The 25992-nt window shown below is 41.4% G+C and overlaps 1 protein-coding gene and 1 long non-coding RNA gene across 7 annotated transcripts in view; both read left to right on the top strand.

The window, feature by feature from the left end:
• Positions 1-14670, top strand: part of LRRC28 (leucine rich repeat containing 28) — a 50416-nt gene extending 35746 nt beyond the window's left edge. For 5 of the 6 annotated variants that reach the window (XM_057414096.1, XM_057414334.1, XM_057414254.1 and 2 more), the window contains 4 exons: positions 695-797; positions 4566-4741; positions 7331-7490; positions 10243-14670. In XM_057414096.1, coding sequence (XP_057270079.1) covers positions 695-797; positions 4566-4741; positions 7331-7490; positions 10243-10315 — 512 coding nt within the window. In that variant the 3' untranslated portion in view covers positions 10316-14670. The remainder of the gene's footprint in view (positions 1-694; positions 798-4565; positions 4742-7330; positions 7491-10242) is intronic. The other variant, XM_057414496.1, reaches the window with a different exon arrangement.
• A 7643-nt stretch (positions 14671-22313) lies between these two features.
• LOC130600116 (uncharacterized) lies at positions 22314-25424 on the top strand. Its single transcript, XR_008972384.1, has 3 exons — positions 22314-22614; positions 23822-23975; positions 24605-25424. It is a non-coding gene; the product is annotated as an uncharacterized LOC130600116 (long non-coding RNA).
• The last annotated feature ends 568 nt before the right edge of the window (positions 25425-25992 follow it).

Raw genomic sequence — 25992 nt, 5'->3', positions numbered from 1 at the left:
TCTTTTGATTGCCAGCCATAAGTATTTTAACAGAAATAATTCAAGAAGCACACCTTCAGGTGCATTGATTATTTAGTTGTAGATACAGCTTTTGTTGTGTAATGTCATGCCTTTGATGCTTGTATATTTTCCTGTGTTCTGTAATTTACCACATCACATAGACTAGTTTCTGAATGGTTACTGGTTGTATTTGGTTATGGCTAATGTAATTAAACAAGTTTCGAGAAAAGAAACAATGGGACCGACCGCATTCTTGTTTATGTCTTTACCACTTTAGTAAAAATAGCGAAGCTGTGATTTCAGTGACATGGGGCTGGTTAATGAAAGCAGGTTTGACCTTATGAACTTGGAAGTATGCACTGTGGATTTGAAATCAGTTGTCCCTTTGCTGCTTCAAACTGACTCCAGGGTTTGTCAGTGTTAAAATTCAATTATTTATAATGCGATTTTCAGAGCTACTGAAAAGGGGTTTGGTTTTGTTTTAGTAATTTCAAAGGCTTTTTTCTAAGCAGCTTTTCAGCTCATGCATAATAAAACCATTGGCTGAAACTTTACAATGGAGAAGTATTAATTTATGTTTGCTTACATTGGGTCTGATCAGCTTATTTATAATTAAAGAGAATTGCTTTGCTTTTCTTGCTTTGTCACTATGTCATCCCTTCTCCCCCTGACTTTTCTTGTTTTCTAAACCCAGATTTAGGTCGTTCTCGGGAGCTGCAATATGTTTATGTGGATAACAACATTCATCTGAAAGGCCTCCCATCTTACCTGTATAATAAAGTCATTGGTTGCAGTGGGTAGGTATGAATTAATTCAGCTGTCTTGAATACCTGTTCCTTGTAAAATTTCTCATAATTATCTTCCTGTATAATACAACTGATTAATTCATATGTGTGCATGACTGATTCAGGACTGGTGTTAATTTGGGGGGGATTACTGCAGCTCCCAGTTCTGTTTGATTTTTGTAATAAATCCTCTATGCTAATTGCTGACTTTCAGTAGTTTAGTATTAGGTTGTAACAGACAGTGCAGTTATTCTGAAGGAATTTGTAATGATAATGTAAGGCCTAAAGCCGAATCCTGGCTGCATTTAAAGGTTGGCCAAAAATGCAGGGTTCGCAGAATTTCCAGAACTAAAGAATGAACAAAGTATTTTTTAATGTGTTGCAGCAAATAAGAACTTTTTTAGGAGAGGTGGATTGACAGGTATATTTTTACATGTGGATTTTAAAAATATCCTAGGCTGTCTCATGTTTGTGGTTAGGATGTGAGGAAAATGAAGTGGTTTGTCTAGGACACTAGCTGAATTCTTTCTGCAGTGCACTAGCATAAATTAGGATCAGCACCACCAGTTTACTGGTGTAAAACTGATCAGAAGAGGATTTGTCCCCATTACCATCTAATTATAAATTTCTGGTGTGCTCACTCTCAGCAAATCTTGCATTAAATATAAATTCCATCTCTACAGCCTGCACTCTCCTGCAATATGTGAGATGCTGAGTCTTGGCATTTTAAGGTTTTTCTAATATTCCCTGTCAGCTGGTTGGGTGATATTTAAGTACTTGCAGTTGGATTATAATTCTGCTGCACTGTCTGCAGCCTTGAGCTGCCAATAATTTTGTTTTTCAGGAAAAATAATTCCTAGGCTCTGTTCTTTCAGAACTGATTAAAAATCCTAAGACAGACATTAAATTGACCGTAAAGGTAATAGAACTGTGTAGATTGTGACCAACAGCACTAGTGACAACGACAGTTGGACCAACAAGTTTGATCCAACTGTCCTGTGTATATCAGGTGATTGTAAATAAGAATGCCTTTGTTTTTTAATGTTTTAAGTCCTTATTTTATACTCAGGCAAAATAATTTTATCTTTGCACTGACCTTTTGTGAGGATATTACCAGTTCTTTTTGCTGTGATTACATGTACAGTCCTGGTCAGACTATAGCTGCTAGTATCCCTGATGGAGGCCATTCACATCTAGTATGGAAAAGACAAAGTTGGAAGTGTTGCAATGAAATGAATTCTTGTAATGCTTCTGTGGAAGAAATAACGTGATGATTTTTTCCCTTAATATTAAAGAATAAAAAGATACTACTTTTGATAAGCAAGCCAGTATTTGTGTCCCCAACAGATATTTGTTGTGAGACCATCCTGGTTTCACATCATCCAGCATAGGAAGAGCACTTACACATTATTAAGAAACCAAAGGTTTTATTTGATAATGTGCTGAGTGATGTTAAAATTATGTAATAATAGTCATGTGTGGAATTCCTGTGTTCTTTCCAAGAAAGCATTAGTAACCAGTTCAAGGTTTTCATGGATCAAGAGAGAGTTGAAGACCCAGGCTTTCATGCTCTTTCTGGTCATCCACTGGAGAATCAAATCCGACATGCTGCTATTAGTAACATAAAGCTAGATTTCTGAAAATAGAATATAAAATTGCATTGTGCAAGTAATGAATCTCTGTCTGGGAATCCTGCAGTCAGACTGACTGAAAAAGTCTTTTATATAAGAGGTGATGATCTCAGCACTCAAAATAAATTTTGATCTTATTTGCTGCAGATTGGATTTCATAGTCTCCAGCTAAGGTATCTGTCAGTCTTGTTGGAGGCAGCCAATGGGTGGTCGCAGCCTTTTTTTGTGCCCTCAGTTATTTATTCACCAAGATGCTTCTGCAGCATCTTTTTTTCCCAGCTAGTTACACCATCCTCTGTTCCACTTCTTAACCTCCATGGATTTTGTGTGGGGTTTTCCTTTGTATTCTTTTTGCACCAAGGATTACTCATGGGTTGAGATTCATTCCCTAATCCACCCTGACTTAAGGATGTATATCTCTGGGAGTATTCCTTTTGATGGTCTCTTTTGTTTAGGGTTTTTTTGCTCTCTTTATGACCCTTTACATAAAGTAGACGAAATAACCCAGCTCTGAGCTGCAGAAACTATAGTGAGTGTATGGGTGCATCTTCTAGCTAGGTTGATAAGGGGTTAATCAGCTTGAATATACAACATGATAGATTTATGTGTTGTGATAGCTAACTCATTGGTATGGATTCCTGGGGAACGGATTGTTGGAATACTGGACCTCTGAATTCCCAAATATATTTTAACCCCATCAATGGTTTGTGGGAAAACATTAAATATTTAACAAGAGACTTCCTGACTTGCTGTTTGATGCTGCTCTTTTTTGCTTGTTTCTCTGGGCTGTTTTTCCTTTAATCAAAAGAAATGAGATTCTTTGTTATGGAGGAAGTACTATGATATTTCTTTCACATCTGATAAGGTCGAGCGTAGTTACCTCAGTTTTAGGTCCAATATCTGGGAAGGCTGACAAATTTGTGTTTCTGTTCCATTTGTTAGGACTGGCCCTAACAAGTTGCTCTTGGCTTCAAATTTAAGTTGTCATAAACAATTCCGATTCCCCTGTTGACTTCCCCAGCCTCTTAGTAGAATTTTCCTATGTGTGTCTCCTTGGCATGGTAGCTTGCAATAGGGATCATGTAAAGAGTTGTTATTTTTACTACAAGCTAAGTTTCTCTCCTTGGATCCAAAATAACCTTCTTTTTCCTGATATGATTTGGGAAGGACAAGGCTGTAGACTCCCTAGGGTATCTTCCCACTACAGCTTAGGCTGTTCTTTTTACTTTTCTTTCACACCCTGCACCCTCCAAGGGAACTCTGTGGATGGGGAAATGTATGCTACAGAATCATCCGTGGCACTTAAATGGTATTTTTTGGTGATTGTAATTTGCCTCATGTATTATAGTTGAGAAATCCATTACCATTCTCAACTGGTTGATCTAGGACACAGGAAACCAACTGTTAGGTATGAAACTGTTAAGTAAAATATTCAGTAATGGCCTTCAGAGGCCAAAAGAGAGCATGTTGGCAATGTAAGGGACATGTAATACACATAGTTCACTTTCTGGGGACTGTGTTCTCAGTTCTCTAGCTTTTGAATGTTACTTGATAAGTAAAGGCCTCCCATGACTAGCACGTTACAAAAGCTGGGAATTTCTAGAATAGTTTGGGTTGGAAGAGGTCTTTAAAGGTCCAACTCCAACATGTATTGCACTTGCAAGGAATCCTTGAAGGGGTCTGCACTGAAGAACGGTATCAGTGGAGGCCTCATAGCAGCCTTCCAGTGTCTGAAGGGGGGCTATAGGGATGCTGGGGAGGGACTCTTCATTAGGGACTGTAGTGACAGGACAAGGGGTAACGGGTTCAAACTTAAACAGGGGAAATTTAGATTAAATATAAGGAAGAAATTCTTTACTGTAAGGGTGGTGAGGCACTGGAATGGGTTGCCCAGGGAGGTTGTGAATGCTCCATTCCTGGCAGTGTTCAGGGCCAGGTTGGACGAAGCCTTGGGTGGCTTGGTTTAGTGTGAGGTGTCCCTGTCCATGGCAGGGGGGCTGGAACTAGATGATGTTAAGGTCCTTTCCAACCCTAACTATTCTGTGATTCTATGATCAGGTGCACTTTGGGTTGGTCATCTGGGTTTCCCCATAAAGTTACTTTTATAATTTTTTTCTAACCACTTTCTAAATGTCTTGTGTCCTTCTAGTTGTGGTTCTCCAATTCAAGTTTCAGAGGTGAAACTGCTCTCTTTTTCATCAGGCCAGTTAACTGTGTTCCTGCCAGCAGAGGTGAAATCTATAGGGACAGAAACAGATCATGTGCTGCCTTTGCAAGAACTGGCCATGAGGACTCTCTATGACATCTACTACAGGTTTTTAAAAGGTATGAAATCTCTGCATTCTTCAGATTACAGAAAGGGTGGAAGTGTGTTTCTGGCAGTGATAGGAACATTTCAAATAGCTCCTCAAAGGCTTGAGCAAGGATGAATATTTTAAAAGATTTATTTAATCAAATTATGATTGAAATGCTGTATTAGCACAAAAATGTCCAATGTCAAAAAGCAAAGATTCAAAGACTATTGCTAAGGTTTAGTGGTGCTTACAAACGGTTTCCTTATTGAGGACTGTACAAAGAAGAACGCTTTTTGCAGGAGGAATTCTTTAATGGAAATAAAGAGATGAGAAATACAGTTCCTGAGGCAAGATTAGATGCATCAGCCAACAATGCAACTTCTTGCCAGGCAGCACACTCCTAAACTGGCAGAGTTGTTATACATAAGGCAGAAGAAATGCTAGCAGCCCTTGGCCATTTCAGTACATACAGCGTGACAGCTGAGCTGTTTTAGTTCTGCCCCAGTTCAAGCTCTTTGCTGTAAAGTGGCCTTTGGCTTATGTGGTTGTGCATCAAGCAATCACATGAGTTAGCAGTATCTGATGATAACCTGCAGATTCACATTTTGACAGATTTAGATATATTGTGACTTTTCCCTATTTGCAGCATCTTGGGAATTTGTCAGCTTTAGAGGTGAAAAGAGAAAGCAGAAGGGTAGAGAGTTACAGTGGAGAGATTAGAGAGCTTATGATAAGGGGTCACTTGTCCCATGGCCACTGGAGTAAATCATAACTGCAAAACTACTGCTTTGCCAGGAAAAGTGCACAAGGAGGTCTGCAGCAAAAATGATGTAGGAAAGAAGCCTCATGTTTAGGGACAGGATAACCCCACAAGCCTGTGTTCATAGGAATCTGTACTGCTTTGTGGAGAATGTATTTGTTGGCATTAAGAACATTACCTGACCAGTTTGCAGTTGTCTATTTTTGGATATTTGTGCATCTAGTTGGGAGAGGGGAGGTTTGGGAGGTTTTCCGTTGTTTCGGATCAGGATATCAGCTGCACCAAAATTACAGTGACGAATGCTGTTTCATTCTGATTTGCAAAATTCCAGTCTTTGAAAAGGAGTTTGAGAACATCAGCTACGAGATCTTTTAAATCATCAGTAACTGCTTTTCTCACCCAGTTGTGACTTGCACAGTAGTTCCTAGAATATGACTCTTTGAAAGTGGTTCCTGAAGATGCTGGTGAAGTCTGGTTTGAGAATAGCACGATAGCATTGCAAAATCTGTTTAAGAAATGGTTTGTAGATGGTTTGCACGAGGCTTTGAGGATTATATCTAGTTGCAGCCAAGGTGCAGAACCTGAAAAAGATGCTGAAATACATGTTTAACTATCTTGCCTACTTCTAGTTTGTAGCCTTTTAGTATGTTTATATATACATATACACACATACATATCTTATTCTGAACTACCTTATTAAAGACCATGTGCGTTACCAGTGGTAACACCCAATTTCAGTGGGTCAAGAGTAATGCATAGTCTGGAGAGGTGTAAGATAAGTGTGCTTTGGGGAAGCAGGTGGCACATGATGAAAGCAGCAGATTTCATCTATCACTGCCTAAATTTGCAGTTTCAAGGGTGCTGTTAAATACTTGGTGGCTGCCAGGTAAGTATGACAGCAGTGACCGGACTTTGTCTGACTGCAGAATGTGACCTTTTCTTTCTGACGCAAATGTACTATTCGTCATGCTTGTCACCTCAATCAAGGCTCTTGTGGTACATTGTGTATGGCGTTAAACCTTGCAGTGTTTGAAAGCTGAAACTAGTGTGATATCACAAAAATGATTTATCAGGTATTGCATCTTGTCTTGATTACTCAGCACCTGAACTCATTCACCTGCCTTGGCTGTCTCATTTTCTAGATGGAGATTAGCATATTGGGTTTAATTTAGAAAACACTCTGTGGCTTGGGCCAGACCTGAGAAAATAATTGCTTTTTCCCCTGAAATGACCCTGGAGTCCCTTTTGGTGAAAAGGATGGCATCTTGTGAACAGTGGGGGCACACTGAAGAGATGATGAATGTATTGATCTTTTTAGAGTGGCCTCCTTGGTTGGACCTGTGAGAATTATGCTGGGCTAGATTGTATATCAAGTCATTCTAAATATTTCAGGTCTCTTTTTGCAGATGGGGGAGTTTGGGATTTTTAGTGAGCTCAGATATCCTCCTGGATTGGTTGCTGAAATATTTTAGTAAAATAGTATTGATATCCTTTTCAGAATCCTTGTATTGTTATTAATTACTAAATACTTCTCTAGATGATCTTTGTGTTTAAAAATGCTTTATGATTTATTACTGGGGTTTATTATTTCCTTGAGCTATAATATTTTCAACAGTTAATCTTATGCCCACATATGCTAAGCATACACAATTAACTTTAACTTCTTGAATTTAAACATTGAAAGCACCATGTGTTTCACCCTAACTGTGGTAATTTGTATTACCTTGCTGTTCTTTTGACAAAGCCATAAGTATGTGAGACAGCTGATTTTCTGAATTGTTCATAGATCATGCTTGTTGTGTTTGAGTTTATCATGCAATTGTTTTGTTACAAGCCTTTTTTGTCTCTTTTCATCTTTAGATTTGAACTTTCTGACTCCCATCTCGCTACCTAAAAGCCTCCTGGAATTGCTGCACTGTCCCTTGGGACACTGCCACCGCTGCAGCCAGCCTATGTTTACCATTGTCTACCCAAAGCTCTTTCCCTTGAGGGAAACTCCAATGGCAGGATTGCATCAAGGGTAATTATACAGGAAATTACACTGGGGTTTCATTTGGGAAGAAGAGCACCTTAAGGAACAAAGCATGTTCGTAAGGATTTCTTCTTTTCAACTTAGCAGCATTTCAGATCTGTCCAATCTGACAGCCCCTGTCCAATGGCTGTGAAAGTTGTCAAGTCTTTTATTTACAAGCCAACCAGAATACTGTTGTTGGACTCTTTAACGAGGGCTACCACATGTGCCTGTTTCAGACTGCTGTAAGCTAGTGAAGGGTTTTGGTATGATGGGATTGACTTGCTTGTAGTAGTGCAGTACATGCATGGCACTTCTGTGCCTTGGGAGGGAAATAGTACTGAACACCAGTACTTCCCCTGATGGTCTCAGCCCTGACTTCAGGAGAATGTCACCACTGAATAGAAGTGCTGCAGGATTAAAGATGGAAAATAGCTCTAAAGGCAGAGCTAAATTACAGCGTTATGCTGTAAAATACTCTTGTTTTTCTTTCCACAGTAATTGAGATACGCTGTGGACGCATTCTGCATTGTAAAATACAGTTAGTAGCAATACATCTCTTTAAATATATTTCAGTTTTTGTGGTTGTAGCAGTTGTGAATGTGTGTGCAGGATTCATAAGTGAAGTAGACAAGCCTACACAGGCTTCTTGAGCTGCTGGACAGTGCAGTCATAGACGGGACCCAAATCAGGGATACAGTTCAGGAAATTTTGCCCTCATGTAGAGAAAGATCTAATACAGCTGTAAGGTGAGCACTGATGATAAAGGTTTTCTTAAAGTCACTTGGAGTTAAAAGAGCAAATGTGATATTCAAGTTCTTTTTAGAGAATTCAAGTCAAGCTATTAGTTCCAAAGCATATGCCATAAAAGTCAGGAGCAGAAAAGAAAGGTGCTTTAAAAAGGAATTACTAGGTGTATGTAATACACAAGAATGCCACTTAGTTCTTGTCCTGTTGAAATCAATTGACTTGATGGCTATCGTCCATAAAAACAAGAAGCTGCTTTTCAGGAGGAAGATCTTTAAGAAAAAAGAAGAGACTAATTGACGATTCAGGTTGATGGTACCTATTTTACACAGCTGTATCACAGGTTTTTTTGCTGTGAGTTTGTGGCATAAGAGGTATCTGATTTGTAAGCAACTCAACTTCATGAAATGAAAACAACTTAGGTATGGACAGCAGCCACAAGGCTGCTTAAATACTAATTTGGAAAAGTCATCTTTCTTAGATCTAATTGTTGAGATAGCACACTTCAGCTTGCCATTCTGTTACACTTCAGTCGTGTGTTGAAACTCAATGGATTTCATGTAGAGTAAAATAAACTGCTTCTACATTACAGTCTTCATATTCAGAGTGGCATAAGATGCTACAATCATGTTATGAAGAATTCTTTTTGAGCACTGAACAGTATCATTTTCTAAGGAAGTGATGGAGAACTACTTGCTGGTCACTAAATCCTTATATTATCTGAAATAATCCAACAATAGGAGAGTTTGGACTAGAGAACTACTTTCTAATTAATTGCTGAGCATTTTTCATTGTAGAACTCTGCCATTCCAAGATGACAGACTATCAGTAGACACCTTTAGGAATTGTTGAAGTTAGGGCTCACAAAAGTATACCTTAGGGCTGTGTTGGAAGAACATTTTATTAACATTCTAAAATATATTAATTGAAAATACATATTTCTGCATGGTTTTAGCTGCTTTTAAAAATGGGTTATCATTCCTTCCCTTAGACAGGAATGTACTTTGTTCTGCAAAATGCCTTAACAAATACAGTCTTAAGTAGCTGACATTTGATGCAAATCCATAGAAAATGAGATCTAAAGAGAGTAGCCTATTCCCTTATCTCTGTAGCTCGTGCGCTTGACACGGTAAGATTATGTGGAATTGTAGAGGTGTGATAGCTGGTTTAGAAAGACATGAAGGACTGTTTCTGTTCTAAAGAGCTTACAGTGACCATGAAAACACACAGGGTAGGGATCCTGAATGTTTGAACAGCACTGATTAGCACATGCCACGTCCATGCCAGTAACTTCTGTCTGGATTTCCGTATCACATTCTATATCCTCTTATAGGAAAGGATAGTTAAGTGTTGAACTGGATTTATGTATCTGAAAAAGCACAGATGACAAGAGCACTGGGTAAAGTGAGATTTCTGGGTTAGTGAAAAACAGATCTTAACATTTTTAAAGCTGATATCTAGGTCCCTGCCAGGATGGGGGCAGGAGGAAGGGTCACAGTGAGGGTAGGATCTGGCTTTCATGCTGCCACCCCTGCTGTAGTGCTGGCACAGTGTGACAGCTCTGCCTGTCGGTTGGCCTTTCTGTAAATGTGGGTCCGGTTTGTTCGCTTGGCTGAACCAAAGGAGGACACTGGACTTCAGTTGTTTCATGCCTACAAGCAGTAATTTAAGAAACACGAGCAAACTGCAGCAAAGAGTGACCCAGCTATTTCGCTTTTAGCTGTTAAACTTACTGGCTATAGCACTCAGCCGCACCCTCCACAGAAAGAAAAGCCACATGCTGCTGCTTTAAACTGAATACATTAGAAACCAGGGGGGTTTTTGAGAACCCCTGCAGTGCTTCCCTGCTTTTGTATCAGGCACTCGTAGAGCAAATGAACCGTCTTTCTCTGAAGTGTCGAGATCAGCTAATCCTGTATTTTACAAACCAGCATATTGTCTGCTGTGGAATGGGGCCAGGAGCTTTAATCTTTACTGACAACTGTTCCCCCCCTTCTCTTTTTTTTTTCCCTAGGAGGACAACTGTTAGTTTTGTGGCATACTGCTGCTCCACCCAGTGTCTGCAGACTTTTGACCTACTGAGTTGATAAACATTTAAAACTACTCAGGAGTGCTGCCAGTTTAAAGCTGCATTAAACATCGTATCCCATCGGTACTGGAATACTGTGTGCGTGTGCCAAAGCAGCAGAAGTGCCCGGTTGGGAACACTAAGAGGCACTTACGTCCTGCCCATCAGATTTGGAAGAACTGCAGCAACTTTTCGGAAGTGTAAATACCAACCTTTGGAAAGCATTAACTTCTCTCTCCTCCAGGACAACATACACAGCAAATAAATTCACAAGCTCTGACTTCAGGGTTTCCAGTATTTTTCAGATGCGGCTGTCTTCAGGGTGACCCCTTGCATCATTTGAGGCATTTTCATTCCTCTAACAAGGGGCAAAAAATAGGTTCGGTTATGACAAACAAGTTCTCACTCTCCCCCATCCTCATCACCCCTACAGGTGGTTTCAGGTGTATGGATCTAAGCCTCTAGAAGCCTTTGATGAAGCCCAGCAGCTTTCCCATTGAATTTAGCTTTATTTTCTCCCTCTGATTTTAATATTCTCCCCAACAGAGTTATCCCAGCTGTATACCCAGTCTTTGACAATTACTTGTGGTATTTAAATCCACATATTAAAAGCAGATCTTTTTGTTAACATTAGAAGCCAAACTGATTTAATTGGGGTAACTAAGATGTATCTGGAGACTAAGGATCCTGTTTCAGTAAGGAAGGCTGGTACTGATGCCTACACCAAGTGGTCTTGCTCCAGCATGTTTGAGGGTGTGTTTTCTTTGTTTTCATGGCTTGAGTTTTTTTATTTTAATAAACACTTCCCCTTTTGCTTCTTTGGAAGAAGATGACTTTAGCAGTTTCCCTTGGATAAAATACCTAGGCCTATGATAGTTACTGTTTATTTATTATACTTTTCCAGTTGTAGACTGTAGATCTGCAAAGAGTTGGTCTTCATCTTTTTCTAGATTCAACATTTGGCTGATTTATGGAAGAGTGTCAGTGGAGTGTGTGCCTTGGAGAAGGCTGGAAATCTGGAGGGGTACGTGTATCTCCATGTGTAGGTATATATGCATACAGAGATAGCCTCACAAAAGGGCTCTAACTTTGTTTTCATGTATTAAAAGCAGATTTAGTGCAAATTTCCGCACACTATCATATTTGTGGGCATCCTTTTTTGTTAGATCTTGTTTGTTTTAAATAAAGGACAAAGGATGGAAAACAGGCCCCAAATGCCTGCATGACTTAAAAGTTTAATTTTACACTGAAACAGTCCATACAAAATTAGTCCCTCTTGACTTGTTCTGAAATATATAATTTTTTTAATACAGTGTGTTCTTTTTGTTTACTTTCTATTTTTTAGGTATAAACTACTTGTTGACTTAACACAGTGTGCAGTAGTTTCAAGCTGAAATAGATATGAATGAAACTGTTATGAAAATGGCAAGATAAAGAGACTTATTTGGTAGTATATTAGCATATGTTGTGGTGAGGTGTGCATACTTTGAAGGGAGGAGGCATTAAAATGTTTTCCTTTTGCCAAAGAAGCATTTGTTCCCGCTGCAGGCTTCCTGGCATCTCTTCAATAAATAGAGTATCTTAAGAGCTTAAAAAGAGTACCAAAAAGGCAGTTTTGAGGGTGGAATTTTTAGGTTGTGCATGTTAGTTGTAAAAGCTCTGCTGGTTTTATTGGGTTGGTTTTAGAGAGTTGAATTAGCGTTAAGAAATGTAGAACTTAATCCTTCAGGAATGCAAGTATCATCTACTGTTTAAGAATTGTGAAACTTTCTAAAATAAATCCCATTTATTAAATCTGCTTTGCAGTAGGGGAAAGAGCCATGGCCAAGCAGACTTTGTACTATTGGATTTCTGACTCTGTCGTTTCACTAATTTGTTTCAGTGTTGGTATCCCCAACAGCCCTTCCCACCCCGCGGCCTTTACCGCCGAAGCAGCAAAAAGAATCTTCAGCTTTTTGTCTTTTCCTTCAGTACTACCCAGCCAAGATGTAAATGGCCCATGTACCATTATACCCATATCAGAAATGTGTAAGTGTAGGATCGAATCCATGTTTTTAAATGGATGACAAGAGAACTATGGGAATGATAAAAATACTTATATTTTGATACCATACTCTGATCAGGAATCTTCAGTATTATTTTTACCATGGCTCCCTCTGTCCTTGAAGGACGTGCTTTATTGGAAGTTGATTTGTCCTCTTCTTATGATGACTGAGAGGCTTTAAAGTACAGTTTTCTTCTGAATTCAATCTGTAAGTATTATTTTGGAGTTAAATCTTTTGATCACCCAAAAGGCACTGCATTTGTTTTATTAGCATTCAGATAGTAAGAGCGGAGCTTGATCATTATTATTTATTTTTAATTTTCTTTCTTCCCATAATCTAATTATTTTTTGAGTTCACTTTATTATTGTCTATAAGTGGAGTTCAGAAGAAAATTGGTCTGTTCTATAAGCAGGATGAATCTTAACACTTTAATAGATGATATTTCAGGACTGGAATGTCCAATGAATAAATGAATTAAATACACAATTGAAGCTGAAATGTCATACCCTATTTTTGTAAAACAAGGAAGAGGAAAGGCCAATATATAGACTGGAAATGCAGCTTAAATTCATGTTTCTCTGATGGGGTATTTTTTAATATAGTGTTTATATTCATCTGTATCTTTGGGTGATACTGTTCTAGATTAATATAACTCCATTCTCACTTGTCCAAATTCTTCTAAAGTTGTTCTGCTGCAAGAGTATTTCGTAACCAGCTAAGATGAGAGCCAGCTATGCAAGCTGCAGAGGGGAGAGGGAGCTTCTTGCTGATTGAACTGTGCATCACTTGTTTTTCAATACAGGCATCACAATTCTTGGACTTCACTTTAATTCATTTATTTCTAGGTAGTTTTTTATTACTTGCTCTTGTTTGTGAGATCACATTGAGCTAAGATTTTCCTTGTGCGGCAAAAATACCTGGTTTCAGCAGTTGAAAAAAATGACTACAGAGCTTTTTTTTTTTTGTCATAAAAGCAGATCTTAACTCTTTGCTTAGTGTGGAAGCAGGAGAAGTTTCTGGGGGTTTTTTGTAGGTGTTAGAAAGGTGCAGGAATAGAAATGAGAGAAAATGAGTTTTTAACCCACTGACAACTGCTGTGAGGTTTTTCTGATTAACTCCTAATGTGATTAAGGAGCACAGGCATCATTTTTGTTCCTGCTGTGATAACAGGCACTATATTAATAAAATTGGGACCCTATTGCTTATGAGGATAACTTTTTGTTCTGCCGCAAAGGAAGCAGAGGAATCTTTGCCGTTGTTTAAAAGTACTACTTGAGTGGTTTTACTGTGGACACTGTTAGATTTGGAGCACTGTGCTTGGGAATCTTCCTGTTACTCTCCTGGAGAATCAGAAATCCGAATGTCCTTTCCTGTGTGAAGAACAAGGTCTAATATCAAGAAGTCTGTATTTTTCTGTTTTGGTCTGATGCTTCTCTTGGGCTTTCATTGAAGTTCATTACAAACCTTCTATTTACTTCGTTGCGGTGAGGTTAAGATCTTACACTGAGCAGAGCAGAGCTGATTACTGCCAAGTTGGCTTCAATTCTTATATATCGAATTCTGCTGAATCCCTTTTTCTGGCATGAAGGGAGGATGAGACTGTTCTAACACCCGTGTGGTAGCAGCGTGTCAGGTTTTACTGACATTACAGCCAGGCTGAAGACTGGAGAGTGACAAACCTTTCACTAGAGAGGATGCCTTTCTTTTGAAGGCCGCTGTGGCCACATCAGAGTATCCCTGATAACGGAAGGACTTCTGCCTTGATGTCAGTGGAGGATGGATCAAGTTTTAATTGATAAGAGAGAAGAATGTTTTACCATCTTTGTATTTCTTGCAAAAACTGGGAAAATGACACTGAGGTCCATGCCTGCTGCTAGGCAGCCTCTCTGTCTGCAGCTGAACTCACGTGGGTCCAAAACGTAACTATCTTTGCCTCTTGCCTCCCTCTTAATGCTACTCATGGTGTCACAAAATGTTATAGGTAACTTGTGATGGAAGAGGCTGAGTAAATTGAATCCAGAGTTTTTATTACTTTTTGTATTACAGCCCTATTTTGTAAGAGACCAAAGGTCTGGTGGAAAGAAATGGCAAGGTTCATGTGAAGTCTTCATTGCTTTTGCTTTTATGTGCCCTTTTTTGGATTAAAACTTGAACTTGGATTGCAACTGAGTTTGTTCTATGTCTGTTGAAAGCATATGTGCATTGCTTTTTTGCTGTGTATTAACCAAATGTCACTTAGTGTGAAGGTGAGCTTGCTAGATGTTTTATTTAAATTTAGTGGTGCAATTTATTGTATGTGCTTGTTAATAAACTATATTTTTGGATAGAATTACGGTCCATTACAGTAAACTAAATTCTTGCTCCTGGGGCTATGTTAGAATGTAATTTACATTTTAGGTCATTTGCATAGTAATTAGCTAATAAGTCTCATGTCCCAAGGCTGAAGAAGTGGGGTGAAGACACTTCTTAAAACCCTACCAGGGCCAAAACACCACTTCAGTTCACTTATTGCATTTGTCTTGGATAATGTATTTCACCAGATCTTGCATAATAGGAACAAAACCCATATGGAAACATTACTCCAGACCCTTCAATGGATTGATCAAAAGAAAAATAACTTTGAGTAGGGCTGTATGAAGTGCCACCCTGATAGTCCATGTGGCTGTGGTTCGTGTATAATTTACTAAGCAGCATTCAGCAGCTTTTCTTCCCCCTCATCTAACAAATATCATAGGAACAAGGTTGCCAAAAATAAGTAGAAATTAAGCATCTGTTTTTCCAGTTACTTCACTCCTTGCTGTGCAGCATTTTGCTTCAGTCAAAGCTGCTATTCTGTTATCTGTTCTGATGAGTTCTTGCAGTTGGATGCTGTCTGTATTATTGTACGTGTACTGTAGCATACCCACTCTTAAATGAGACGTAGGTTGGTCAAGGTGACTCTGAACATCAGATATAATTGATGCCTTGAAGGGTTCCGATAGCACTGAGTCTTCCCTGCTGCTGTTTGCTAGGAAGTTTACCATGTTTTGTCTTTTTAGGTATTTTACAAATGACAGTGCAAGTTTTCCTACCCATGCAGTGTAGGTAACCTCTCTTTGAGAGGCAGCAGGAGGACACAAGTCCCTTAGTAAGTGAGATGGATGGGGGAAAACAACCCTTAACCTGTAACTTTTACCAACCACTGCTGTGTCCCTTGTGAATAGAAAGAAAGAAATGGGAGAGCTTAACATCCTTTTCCTTTGCAATTAAAAGTACTTGGCATAGATGCAAGCTAAGTGGAAACTTCAGTGGCTGAATAATGCTATTGTATGCAGGAAATGAGAGGAGCTGAGCTCTTGCTTGGAAAGGCACTGGATGTTTTGTGACTTCCAAGCCAAGATTTAGGGCCGTTCTATGTGGTGACATTTTGGGAACTTGAGAGCAGAGTCGAACCACTGCATCTCTGTCCCCCAGCTTCAGTGATCACTTAATATTACAGTCAAGCCCTCTATTCTGCGCCGAAGAATCCTACTGCTATTCCCTGTAGCTGGCCCAGGAGCCTGGGAGTGGCCATTTATTACTGTCAGATTTCTCTTTCCTACTGCAGCAAGAAAGAAAGCAAGAGTTGACCAAATGCTTTCTTTATCTTCTGACATTTTAAACAATAAACCCCTCATAGCATGGTTTTTCAGCTCCTATTATGCCCTTCAGATGTATCCCGCTCCCAGGCAAAAGACCTTGGCGCATCTGTGAGAGATGGAGTCTTAAGACTGAAAGCAGTTCTGTTGGAGGTGCTGAAGTGACTTGACTTTCTGATGATGCCTTCCAAGTGGCAATCAGGGGCTAATTTCTCAGGTACCTCGATGTTCTTTTGTGTGTTCATGAGGAATGTAAATATTGACTTTCTGTGAAGAAAGCTGTCAGTCATGGGTGCCTGTTCTGTTGCTATATATGACTACACCTGCAGTACAGGGGCTAGTGCCTTGCAAGTGTTGTGCTGTCGTTTTCTGTGAACCTCATGAAGTCACAAGGTTTAAATTTTCTTCTTCAGATCAATTGAGAAAGCTTTCTTGTATTGAAAAATGCACTACTGAATTTGTTTATTGATTGGTACTACGGATGTTCTTGAAGGGCACTGTTATAACTGCTAATCAAGCTGTTCTAGTAGCAAAGAAGAAATGCATTCTGAAGTTCCATTTTGGTGCAGTTAAGGCCCACTGGAACATTTTGTTTAATAGGAAACAGCATGGGCACGCAATTCATGGGAAGATGGAGATGTGGTCTGAAGATGCTGATGACATTGTCTAGATCTAATGAAAAAATACGTTTAAAAAGATAACCAGTGTTCTTTCTATGGGCAAGTATCAGCTAATAGTGGTATCAGATATGCCCCATTGTGCTTTTGTTGATCCGCCTTTTGGCTCCTGTGATTCTGCACTTGTGGCTATTGTATCAGTCTTACTAGGCTTCCTTTATACTTTAGAGTTCTAACCATTGATTTTTTTTTTTTTTTTTTTTTATTGTTAAAGCAATTAGGAGAGTCAAGCTTGAATATTCTTGGGTCAGTTTGTGATAACTCTGATTGCTTCGCTGGCACTGAAGGAACAGTCTGAGCATGGACTTGAATTTGGCTGCCTTTGCTCTTGCGTTGTCTCCGTTGGCTCTCTAATTTCATCTTGTAAAAAGCCAAATCAATGTAGCTGATACACAAAGAGAAGAATTACCAAGAAAAACAACTTCTAACTTTCTTCAGGCAGTGTAGCTTGGACCAGGCAGGGCTGGCAAGGTTTCATATTTGAATTCTAGGTAAGTGTTTCTCTTTAAAGTAGGATGAAAACCAGTGAGTTGTCCAGGCAGTGCAGAACCCCGTGTCTAAAAGTAGCAGGTTTAATGGTTCTGTATGTTCACACCTTACTGTTCTGCATCTTTATTTCTATAAAAGATGTGTAACTGCTGCAATAGGGAGTTAGTTTATATCTTACATCTTTGTAGAATTAATATTGATTTTATACTTCTACAGATACACTGGTTACTCTCACAGTATAATACCTCTTTTGCTTCTTTTCCTGTGTAGTTACAAATAACAGCTCCATGCTCCATTATCCAGTCAGTTCCCAGACTCTTGCTGTGGATCCATTTACACTGATGTTAAGGCACTGTGTTACCTGCACAGTGAGTACCACAGGTTTGTTCTTCATCAGGCAAAAGCACCTAATCACATTTCTCTACAATGATCTAGATCACAGAGATGCGTTCTGTTCTGGCTGCAGATGAATAGAGAATATCTAACTTAAATTAATGGGTTCATTTATATTAAATCAGTACTGCATATCAGGTTTTTAGATCTAGCAGTATCTAATCCTGGCTCTGAAGCTTTTTTTATGAAATATGGGGGCTTGAATTTCTCCAGTTGCTCAATCTAAACAGTAGGCAAGCTTATGTCTGATTGCTATTAAGGATACTTGGGGAGAAGGTTTGAATTGAAAACCCCTATTTAATTATCTCCTTTTTCCCTGCTCCCTCAAGGAAGCTCAAGTGATGCAGGAACTGATGCCTACTAGCTAGAAACTTCTTTCCAGGTCAGTGCAGAGCTAGTTCCCTCCCTGCCGTGTTGGTGTCACATGGTCTGACACCCCTGCCCCACTCACTGCTCTCTGGCCCCGAGCTGCAAAGATGAAAAGTATTGATTCCAGTCCATCTCATTGAAGTATTACCATGAGGTGTTCACAGACGTGCTGGGACTAGTCTTTAACTTAGAGGAACATTTATCCAGGAGGATCTAGTGTGTTACGTAGCAAGGAGCTGCAACAGGGAGAACAAATTTACTGTTTTCATTTAACAGTCAGTAGCCTGAGACCTTACCGTGGCTTTAGCAATTCTTGATGAATTTCATATGTGGATGTTCCTATTCCAGAATAAAAGCGTCTTGTTATGAAAGAATTTAAGTCCTCTAATTTCATTTGGGAATAAGTACATCCACACACCTGGTATTTAAATCAGAAATAACTGTTTCTGTATGAATTTACACTCTGTTGTGGATCTGATCTCGTGTCGCTAAATCCTTGTACTCATTTCACAAGACCTGATTTATTGTTTAAAATTCGTTTGGGAAGTACCCGGTTGGAAAATAAAAATTCTGCTTGCAAGGAGAAAATTGGGGGTGGAAATATAAAAATTCTGATACCAGTTGGTTTGGAAGCACTGCACTGGAAAACATTGTTACATGTCAGATCTGATTCTACCATTTTATTCGGAAACATCTGTCTTTTGACACTTCAAAAACTTTATTTCGGTATGTTTCAAATTGAGAAACACAGCTTTGAAACACGAAATGTTTGTTTTCTGCCATGAAAATGTCTTTTATGTCTCCCAACATCACATCTTCTGATGAAAACACAACTGGCAGAAAGGGTTTGGACTGACTTTGCTCTGCTCGGGTGCCTTCAAGGTAAGAAGCTGCACTCAGAAGTCACTCTTGTTACACAGCCCTCCTTGCTGGATGTGGTCTGAGTTTGCCAGCACAACCCAGGGCTGCCATGGGGTCTCAGCAACTGTCAGCTCTGTGTCCCTTGTGAGGTTGGAGAAGGAGGAGCTGATGAAGGCACGTCTTCCTCTCTGAGTTGTCTTTCTGTAGCTCTGAGGAGCCTGGTGTCCTTAGGCCTGTTGAGCAGGATGGTGGTCATGTGTTTCCCTGTGTGACTTGCTGCTCTGGTGCAATGCTTTAGTTTAAAGCTTACTGCTTTTTAGCTGCATGGTTCAGCTGCCAGAGGGATGTTGCTGTCAAAGGAGACATGTGTGCTTCCATAGTGCAGTGTGTGCACTGTGAATGCATTAGCAGAGGGGAGAGCTTTCCTGAAGATGTATTACTAAGCTCTTTAAGATTTAATGCTCTCTGGAAGTTCAAACCAGTGTAAGGGAAGGTTTAAGTAGCTTAGTGGGTTAAAATGATCCTTGACTGTGTCCTTCAGACAGTTTAAAGACCCTGCAGCAACCCAAGCGGCCACCTGTTCCTCTCCCAGACAAACAGGTTACCCTCCTGACCTTCATTCTGCCACCCTTCAGTTTTGCCTGGCCTGGCTCCATGTGTGGAGTGATTGTTCTGAAGTTTGTCATTGTTTAAAATGCCACTTGCCAGAGTTTTAATGTGCACAGCTGCAACCTGAGCCGTCGCCGTGTGTTAATAAGACTAAAACCATTGGACTGACACCAAAAGATCTGCTTGCACTTGGCATGTCATAAATTAACATCATTCTTACCTGCCAGGGATGATTCACTGCTGGCTCAAAGCGTATTTAAACTTTAGAGGATGCCAACAAACTGGGCGGTGGTTTGACCTGCCACGTGGCCCGAGACTGCTGCTTTTCTCCTGGCCTCTGCCTTCCCTCCCTTGCAGTGTGTCGGGAAACAGAAGCTCTTTATGGTGTTATGAGAGCTTGTGTTTGTGTGCTGCCCTGGCCCTCCTGCCCTCAGCTGCCAAAGGGCTGGCCTGTTTGTGGGGAAGAGCCTCACTGGCTTTCAAATTCCTAACTGGATTGTTACCGCTGGTTTTGGGAGTGGTCCGGGGGGGTGTTAATGTTTGACTAGACTGTAGCCTGTCATTGCAGCAGCTTCTGAAGGCTTTCTTCCCACACATCCTCCCTACCCAAGGCAGGCAGGGCTGTGAGAGCCCCGTAGCATCCCAGAAACTGCATATATATTTCATGCTAGAGGAGTATACTTGACTAACAGCTCACAGCAGGTGGGCTAAGCTGGTGCCCATGCTAGGCAGTGTAGGTGGCGGAAAAGGATGCCCCACATGGAAATGGTGGAGATAGTGTTGCAGGGTTATATGCCAGAGGTTGAACGTGCTCCTCGGAGCCCAGACTCATTGGCTCCAGTGTCACAGTGACTGCGGGGTGCTGGTCTGTCCCTGGGGCTTTGCTGCTCTGATGTTTATGCACTTGCTTCCCTGCAGCGTTCAGGGGTCTGTGTGGTCAGAGGCTGCAGTGCTGCCCTGGGAGTGGGACCAGCCTTCTGGGCTGTTGCAGGGCAGACAGATAGGAGATGATAAGGAATGAGGGACAGTTAAAGATGTTTTCACCGTTCCTCACTGAAGTCCATGGCTGGGTGAAAAGATTGTTATCTGGTGGACTGGGGAGGTATTCATGTATCTCCTTATAGAGACCTGGCTTTTTTGTAATGACTTGAGATTCATCTCCTCACGCTTTTCCGTCAGGGCTAATGTGTTCCTCATAAAATAATGTGAAGGCATAATGTGCTCCTTCAGTTAAAGCTGTTCCTTTGCTTTCCATGGTGTCTGCATTGCCTGTTTACCTTGGCTCATCCAAATCATTTGTTAAATACCAAGTTTGCATAAGCAGTCCTGTGCGGACTTTGGACCACTGAAGTCTCGCTATAGACATCAGGAGGGATAGGAACAGGCCCCATATCTGTCTGAGATGTGCTTGAATCTGGAAATCCAAAGTGTTGTGTGGAACAGGGTGTAACCATGATTTGGTTATGGGTAATTATGGTAGGCAATGCCAACTGCAGCCTGCAGTCCTTCTCATGTTCCCCACCACAGCTGCGCACAGGCTGGCAATTTAACCTTCGTTACTATTTCATTACAGTCATTACTTTTTCTTTGTAGCAGGAAGAAACCCAAACATAGATACAGTTCTAAACGTCTGTTATGTATGTACTGTGTATAGGTAAGAAATGAGGAATCCTGGAAAAGGATCATCCTATTCAGCAGGACAAACAGGAGATTAGGTAAGCCCCAGCTTACCTAATGACACAATTCGGCCTGCAGCATGCTCACCTCCTGCATCAGCACCACTGAAGCACATTGAGAGCAGGAGCAGAGGTTAGACAATGTCTGGGACAAAGGCTGCAGCTCTGCTCTGCTCAGCTTGCAGACACATGGTGGTTGCTGCCTGAGCTGCATAAAGGCTTCTGCTGTCTATATTTTGTGGGTAGTGCGGGTTGTTGGGTTTTATTATTTTCTCTTTATGCAAGGCTAACATGGAGCGTAGAGCTGGTTGCTGGGCAGTGGGGACTGCAGTTGGTAATAAAGGTCTGTTTTCTCACTTCCTCTATTTTTGTCTCTGGGCAGGATGAGGCACATCAGGGGAAAATCTGACTTGAAACAGAAGCTCAATTTTAAGTTGGAGTTAGACAGTCCTGCCGAGAGGTTTGCTTACACCACAGCTATCTGTCATCTCAGGGCACATCGCTGGGACTGCTCACGCAATGGCAACCCCTGGGGTTTGGTGCCGCTTCTCTTCTGGACAGCAGGTCTGAAGTAAGGCACAGTATTACACCAAACCCTGATCCCCGCAGTAGTGTGCAAAGTGGAGCTTTGGTGCCAGGGGCAGGATGTCTGCTTGGTTGTCCCCCAGCTCCCACAGCTGTTGTGGACATACTAAAAAGGTGACATATATCCTGCTGTAATGAGGGAATGGTCTCGATTGGACTCCTGGGTCTTCCACCTTTTCTTTCTGTTTCGGGCACCTACAGAAATTCTCCGTGTCCTTCCAGCACAGAGATGTCTCTCTGTGTGTGAGACCCTGATGGTGGTCTGTTATTTGCAGGGTGTTTTTCTTGCAAGGAGAATTTTGCAGGCACCAAGTGAAAACTGCTCTTTGGAAGAACTCTGAGTTTGGTACAAACCTCTGAATCTCTCCAGGTGAGTCTGTTTTCAACAAGGTCACCGGATATCCTCACATCTGCTCAGATGAGATGAGTGAATCCAGCTGAGCTGTATTTTATCTGTGCCCTCTCTAAAATGAATTGCAGAGCTGATAAATTCTTTACCCTTTGCCCCTGCCAGCTCTGTAAATTGAAGCTTCTTTCAAAGCTCAAGTGGAAAGTGCCACAGCACCACTGCAAGTGTCAGCTGAGAGACAGGCTGCAACAAGCCTAGACATGTACCCCAGCCCTACTGCTCCATGGACAGCATGGGGGGGGTGTTTTTCTCACAACTTCAGTTTGAGGCAAGAGAGAATCAGTGCTCAATACTGCTGGAGGTGAGAGGAAGGGCATCCCCCCTCCGAATTGCTGGTCAGGAGATACTGCAGCAGGAGTCTGAAGCTGATATTACTGGATTTGGGTTTTCTTGCTGGTATGAAGATGATCAGAATCTGGCCTAGGGTGAGGGTGTTTGTGCTTTGGCAGTGGGTGTGAAAGCAGAAACTCCAGAGGGTTGGGCGGCAACATGCTAGTTCTGTTCTCTTCCGTAGATGGCCTTCCGGAGACACGCTGGGTGAGTGGAAAATGTAATGAAATTCCCAGAGCCTCCTGGTGCACTACCAAGGTATTCTTGCCAGCTTTCCAGCCGGAGACATTGGTGCAGCTGTAGGGGCCAGCTCCACAGATAGAGCTGATTGCAGATTAACCCCCTCCAGAGCCCAAGGATTACTCTGAGAGCCGTTTTCTTCACCTGTGAAACAGCACACACTATAGCCACGGTTGCCTTTGGGGTACAATTAGCTGAGTAGAGGGCTCACAGTAGGTCAAGCTCTTTCCAAACTGCCTTTCTTTTTTTTTTTTTTTTTCCAAAGCTCATTTGTTTATTCTGGTTCACAAACTGAGCAGAACAAACAACAGCAGAAATGTGGTGCATCCCAAATTCTAGCTGTGAGGATGGGTTTCATGACCACTGCAGTCTGCAGAAGGTCTCTTAGATCCAAACCATCTGTGGGGCTCAGTGTATGCAAACTATTCATGTTGTCTTTAAGATTTACCAGGGAGCAGTGCCTTAATGTGCCAGAATCTGTAAGAAAACAGAGACCTGCACTACTGACGGTCCTGAGGGTCTTGTTTGAAGCTTCTATTGAATAGATTGATCATAGTCCTGCACCATTTAGTGGTGGAGAAAAAAGCAGGAAGGGGGTTTAACAAGTGTCTCATATGGTTTGTGTTGTCTCTGCTATGCTGAACCTTTCTTTCTGCTCACACAGCAGGGTTTTGCTTTGCCTCCGTTTCCTTTGTGCAGATGGTAGCAATAGGTTTCGTTCTCCCCCAGCCGCCAAATTAACAGCCTTGGCGAGCTTTCATTTGCTGGCTAGTTTTGGGTGGTGCTGGAGGATTGCTCCACTCAGTACATTTCCAAGAGTGGCTTTTTAACCCAAGCTCTATAAAAACAAACCTTTTTTTTTGGTTGTTTATTTGTTTGAGAGAAAGGACCTTGGGAAAGCAGATACGGGTTTTGCTTTGACTGTATTTAGTCCACTGAAAGAGTTGGCTTTGAGTTGCATTAGAATAGGAGATTGGCTTCTCGCACAGATCTCCCACAAGCAATGGGCTGAATTGGGAAAAGCTGGTGGGCAGAGGTACTGGAAACAATCTTCTTCTGCTATGTTAAAGCATATGCAGGAGGGGCTAATGAAAACTCTGGCCTCATATCACCAAACTCCACAGCAAAGCTTTCCGATCCATCCAGTTGCACTGATCAGCTGCAGAATTCAACAATATCCTGAGCTTGTGAATTTGCAATGTGATTTTTCTCTTCTGTTGCCCAGTCACAGGAATCCAATACAGTATCGAGGAGCAATTGCAGAAGGGCAACCCCTCACCAGTGGCAGTAGTAGCAATATTTAGCTTACAGAGAAATTAGTGGTCTCAACTGCTCCATTGTTACAGAAGCTGTTGCAAGTGGATCCTAACAGGAAACAGGTGAAGAATTAACATTTTTGTTTCAGAAATGGAACAACCCAACCCAAAGGAAGACATAAGCAGTAGGTTTCCTAAACCTTAACAGAAAGCCTATGGGAGGGACATAAATTGAGCCAAGTGCTCCAGACAGAGTCCTTGTGCCTTTACGGTTTATAGATAAATAGTGTGTGTATAGAGAGTTTATGCTAAGGGAACTTAGCACAAATTTGAAGTTCTTTCCTTGCCTGCCTGCATGCCTTTCTAACTCAAAAAGCTCTGCTCTTGCAATCTTTCTGTAGTACAGCTGCATGTGTGGGCACATTTAGGTTGGCAGCTCTGTGCATACATGGTACATCTTCCCCTTTTGGGGTTTACTTCGTGGCAGAGACCTGTAATGTGCTATAGACTGCAGGACGCAGGCTTTTGGCTATCTCCTCTTATCTTGAAGATGTAGTTTGAAATACTCACTCATCAGGTGTTTCATTTAACCTTGGTTCTACTAGAAACAGAACCTGTATATCCAACTTCACTGCAATGCCAGGAACAACAAAAGATACAGAGCCACTGCTCAGCCTTGCATTTGTTCCTCACATGTGTTCCGGGACTGCTCTCCTCTAATCTCCTCACTGGTTGTTTTCATCTGTTGCTAGAGCCGTATGTCTCAGAAGGAAGGACCAGCTCTGCCATTTGAACAATCCTGCTCCATCTGCTGCTGCTGCTGCTCCTATTCCTGTAGCTGTGTATGGAGTGGCAACTCCGTGATGCCAGGGTTGCAGACACTTCATCAATCTGTCTGTCCTTGCTTGTGTGTTCCCAATAAACCACGCTAGGAGAGGTCATCACAAACTTGCATTTTAGTGCTAGGCTTCAATGGTTCAAGTTTGTTAGAAATAAGATGTCTGCCATTGGCAATTAGGACTGCTGGGATAAAAATTCCCTGGGCATTCAGACCTGCATTCAGACCCCTATTGCTGGGGATACTGCTGTTGCTGTGAGTTAGCTCCCAGATGTGGTCTTTACAAGCCTGCTCTCACCATGAGGGATAAGATCATGGACAAAAACTAGCCAGATCTATTCCATAGTTTGTCATGTGTAGGCTAAACCTGTTCTGGGTTTAATTCTCAGCTCCAGCTAAACTTTTAGTTCAGTGGAAACAGTAGTCTGCACAGCTGGCCTCATATTTCATGCGTGGTATGGAAAAAGGAGTCAGAGACGCTTCTGCAGTTTTCTGTCCTTATCAATGTGCAATACTAAGGGTAAAACCAGGCATCTCATAGAGCATCAGAGAGGCCAGAAGGTCTCCTTTGCTCTGTGTGGGGTTTTATTGAGATGGATGTGGCCTGCACAGCCTGGAGCACAAGTTGTTTGTTTTAATTTAGAAATTAAAAATAAAACCATGTTTATTTGCATCAGTAAAGGGGTCTTTTTCTCACAGCTGCTTGAGAAGTGAGCTCTAGCTGCCAAGTAAAATAAGGTTTAATGTTACAGCTTGCACTGGGAAGAGCAGAGCTGGTAACTGCTCTGCAAGCAGCAAGACAGTAGTAGGTACAATATATAGAAATCCATGTGAAGAACAGAACTCAGCTGTGGCAGGAAGGTGTTGCAAAATGCCAGCCACCTACAATGCGTAACCACCTTTGTTGTGTAGGTGAGGAAGGTACGTCCTCAGGGAGGCTCTTAGGAGCAGTGCTCTCTCCACACACTGCCAACCCGTGTCTGGCATTCCTGTTCTGGAAAGCTAGTTAGGAGGTGGCTAGAATCCCTGGTTTCCTTTTAGTCTCCTCTTGTCAAGCTTTGTGCTCTGGTGAGCCCTGGAAAACATGCTTGTTATGTTGGGCAGTGGTTTGCTCCTAAAAAATTGATGAGGAGAAAGCTCGTCTTCCCAGGTCTGCTTTCTCTTGCTGTGTGGACGTGTTCAGTCTCTGTGAGGTCTGTGTGGGCTCAGTGGTGGGGACTGCTCTTTGCTTGCGAGGTACCCACAAGCCTGCAGGGAGGACAGTTGTCAGATGGGGATCTGGTTCTTTTCATCCCTGTTCGA

Source organism: Pezoporus wallicus, unplaced genomic scaffold (assembly GCF_028554395.1).
Source record: "Pezoporus wallicus isolate ANWC-B61680 ecotype Strahan unplaced genomic scaffold, APGP_CSIRO_Pwel_v1 contig_3952, whole genome shotgun sequence".
Lineage (NCBI taxonomy): Eukaryota > Metazoa > Chordata > Aves > Psittaciformes > Psittacidae > Pezoporus > Pezoporus wallicus.
Note: the sequence above shows the minus strand (reverse complement) of the source record. Positions and strands in the feature narration are given on the sequence as shown.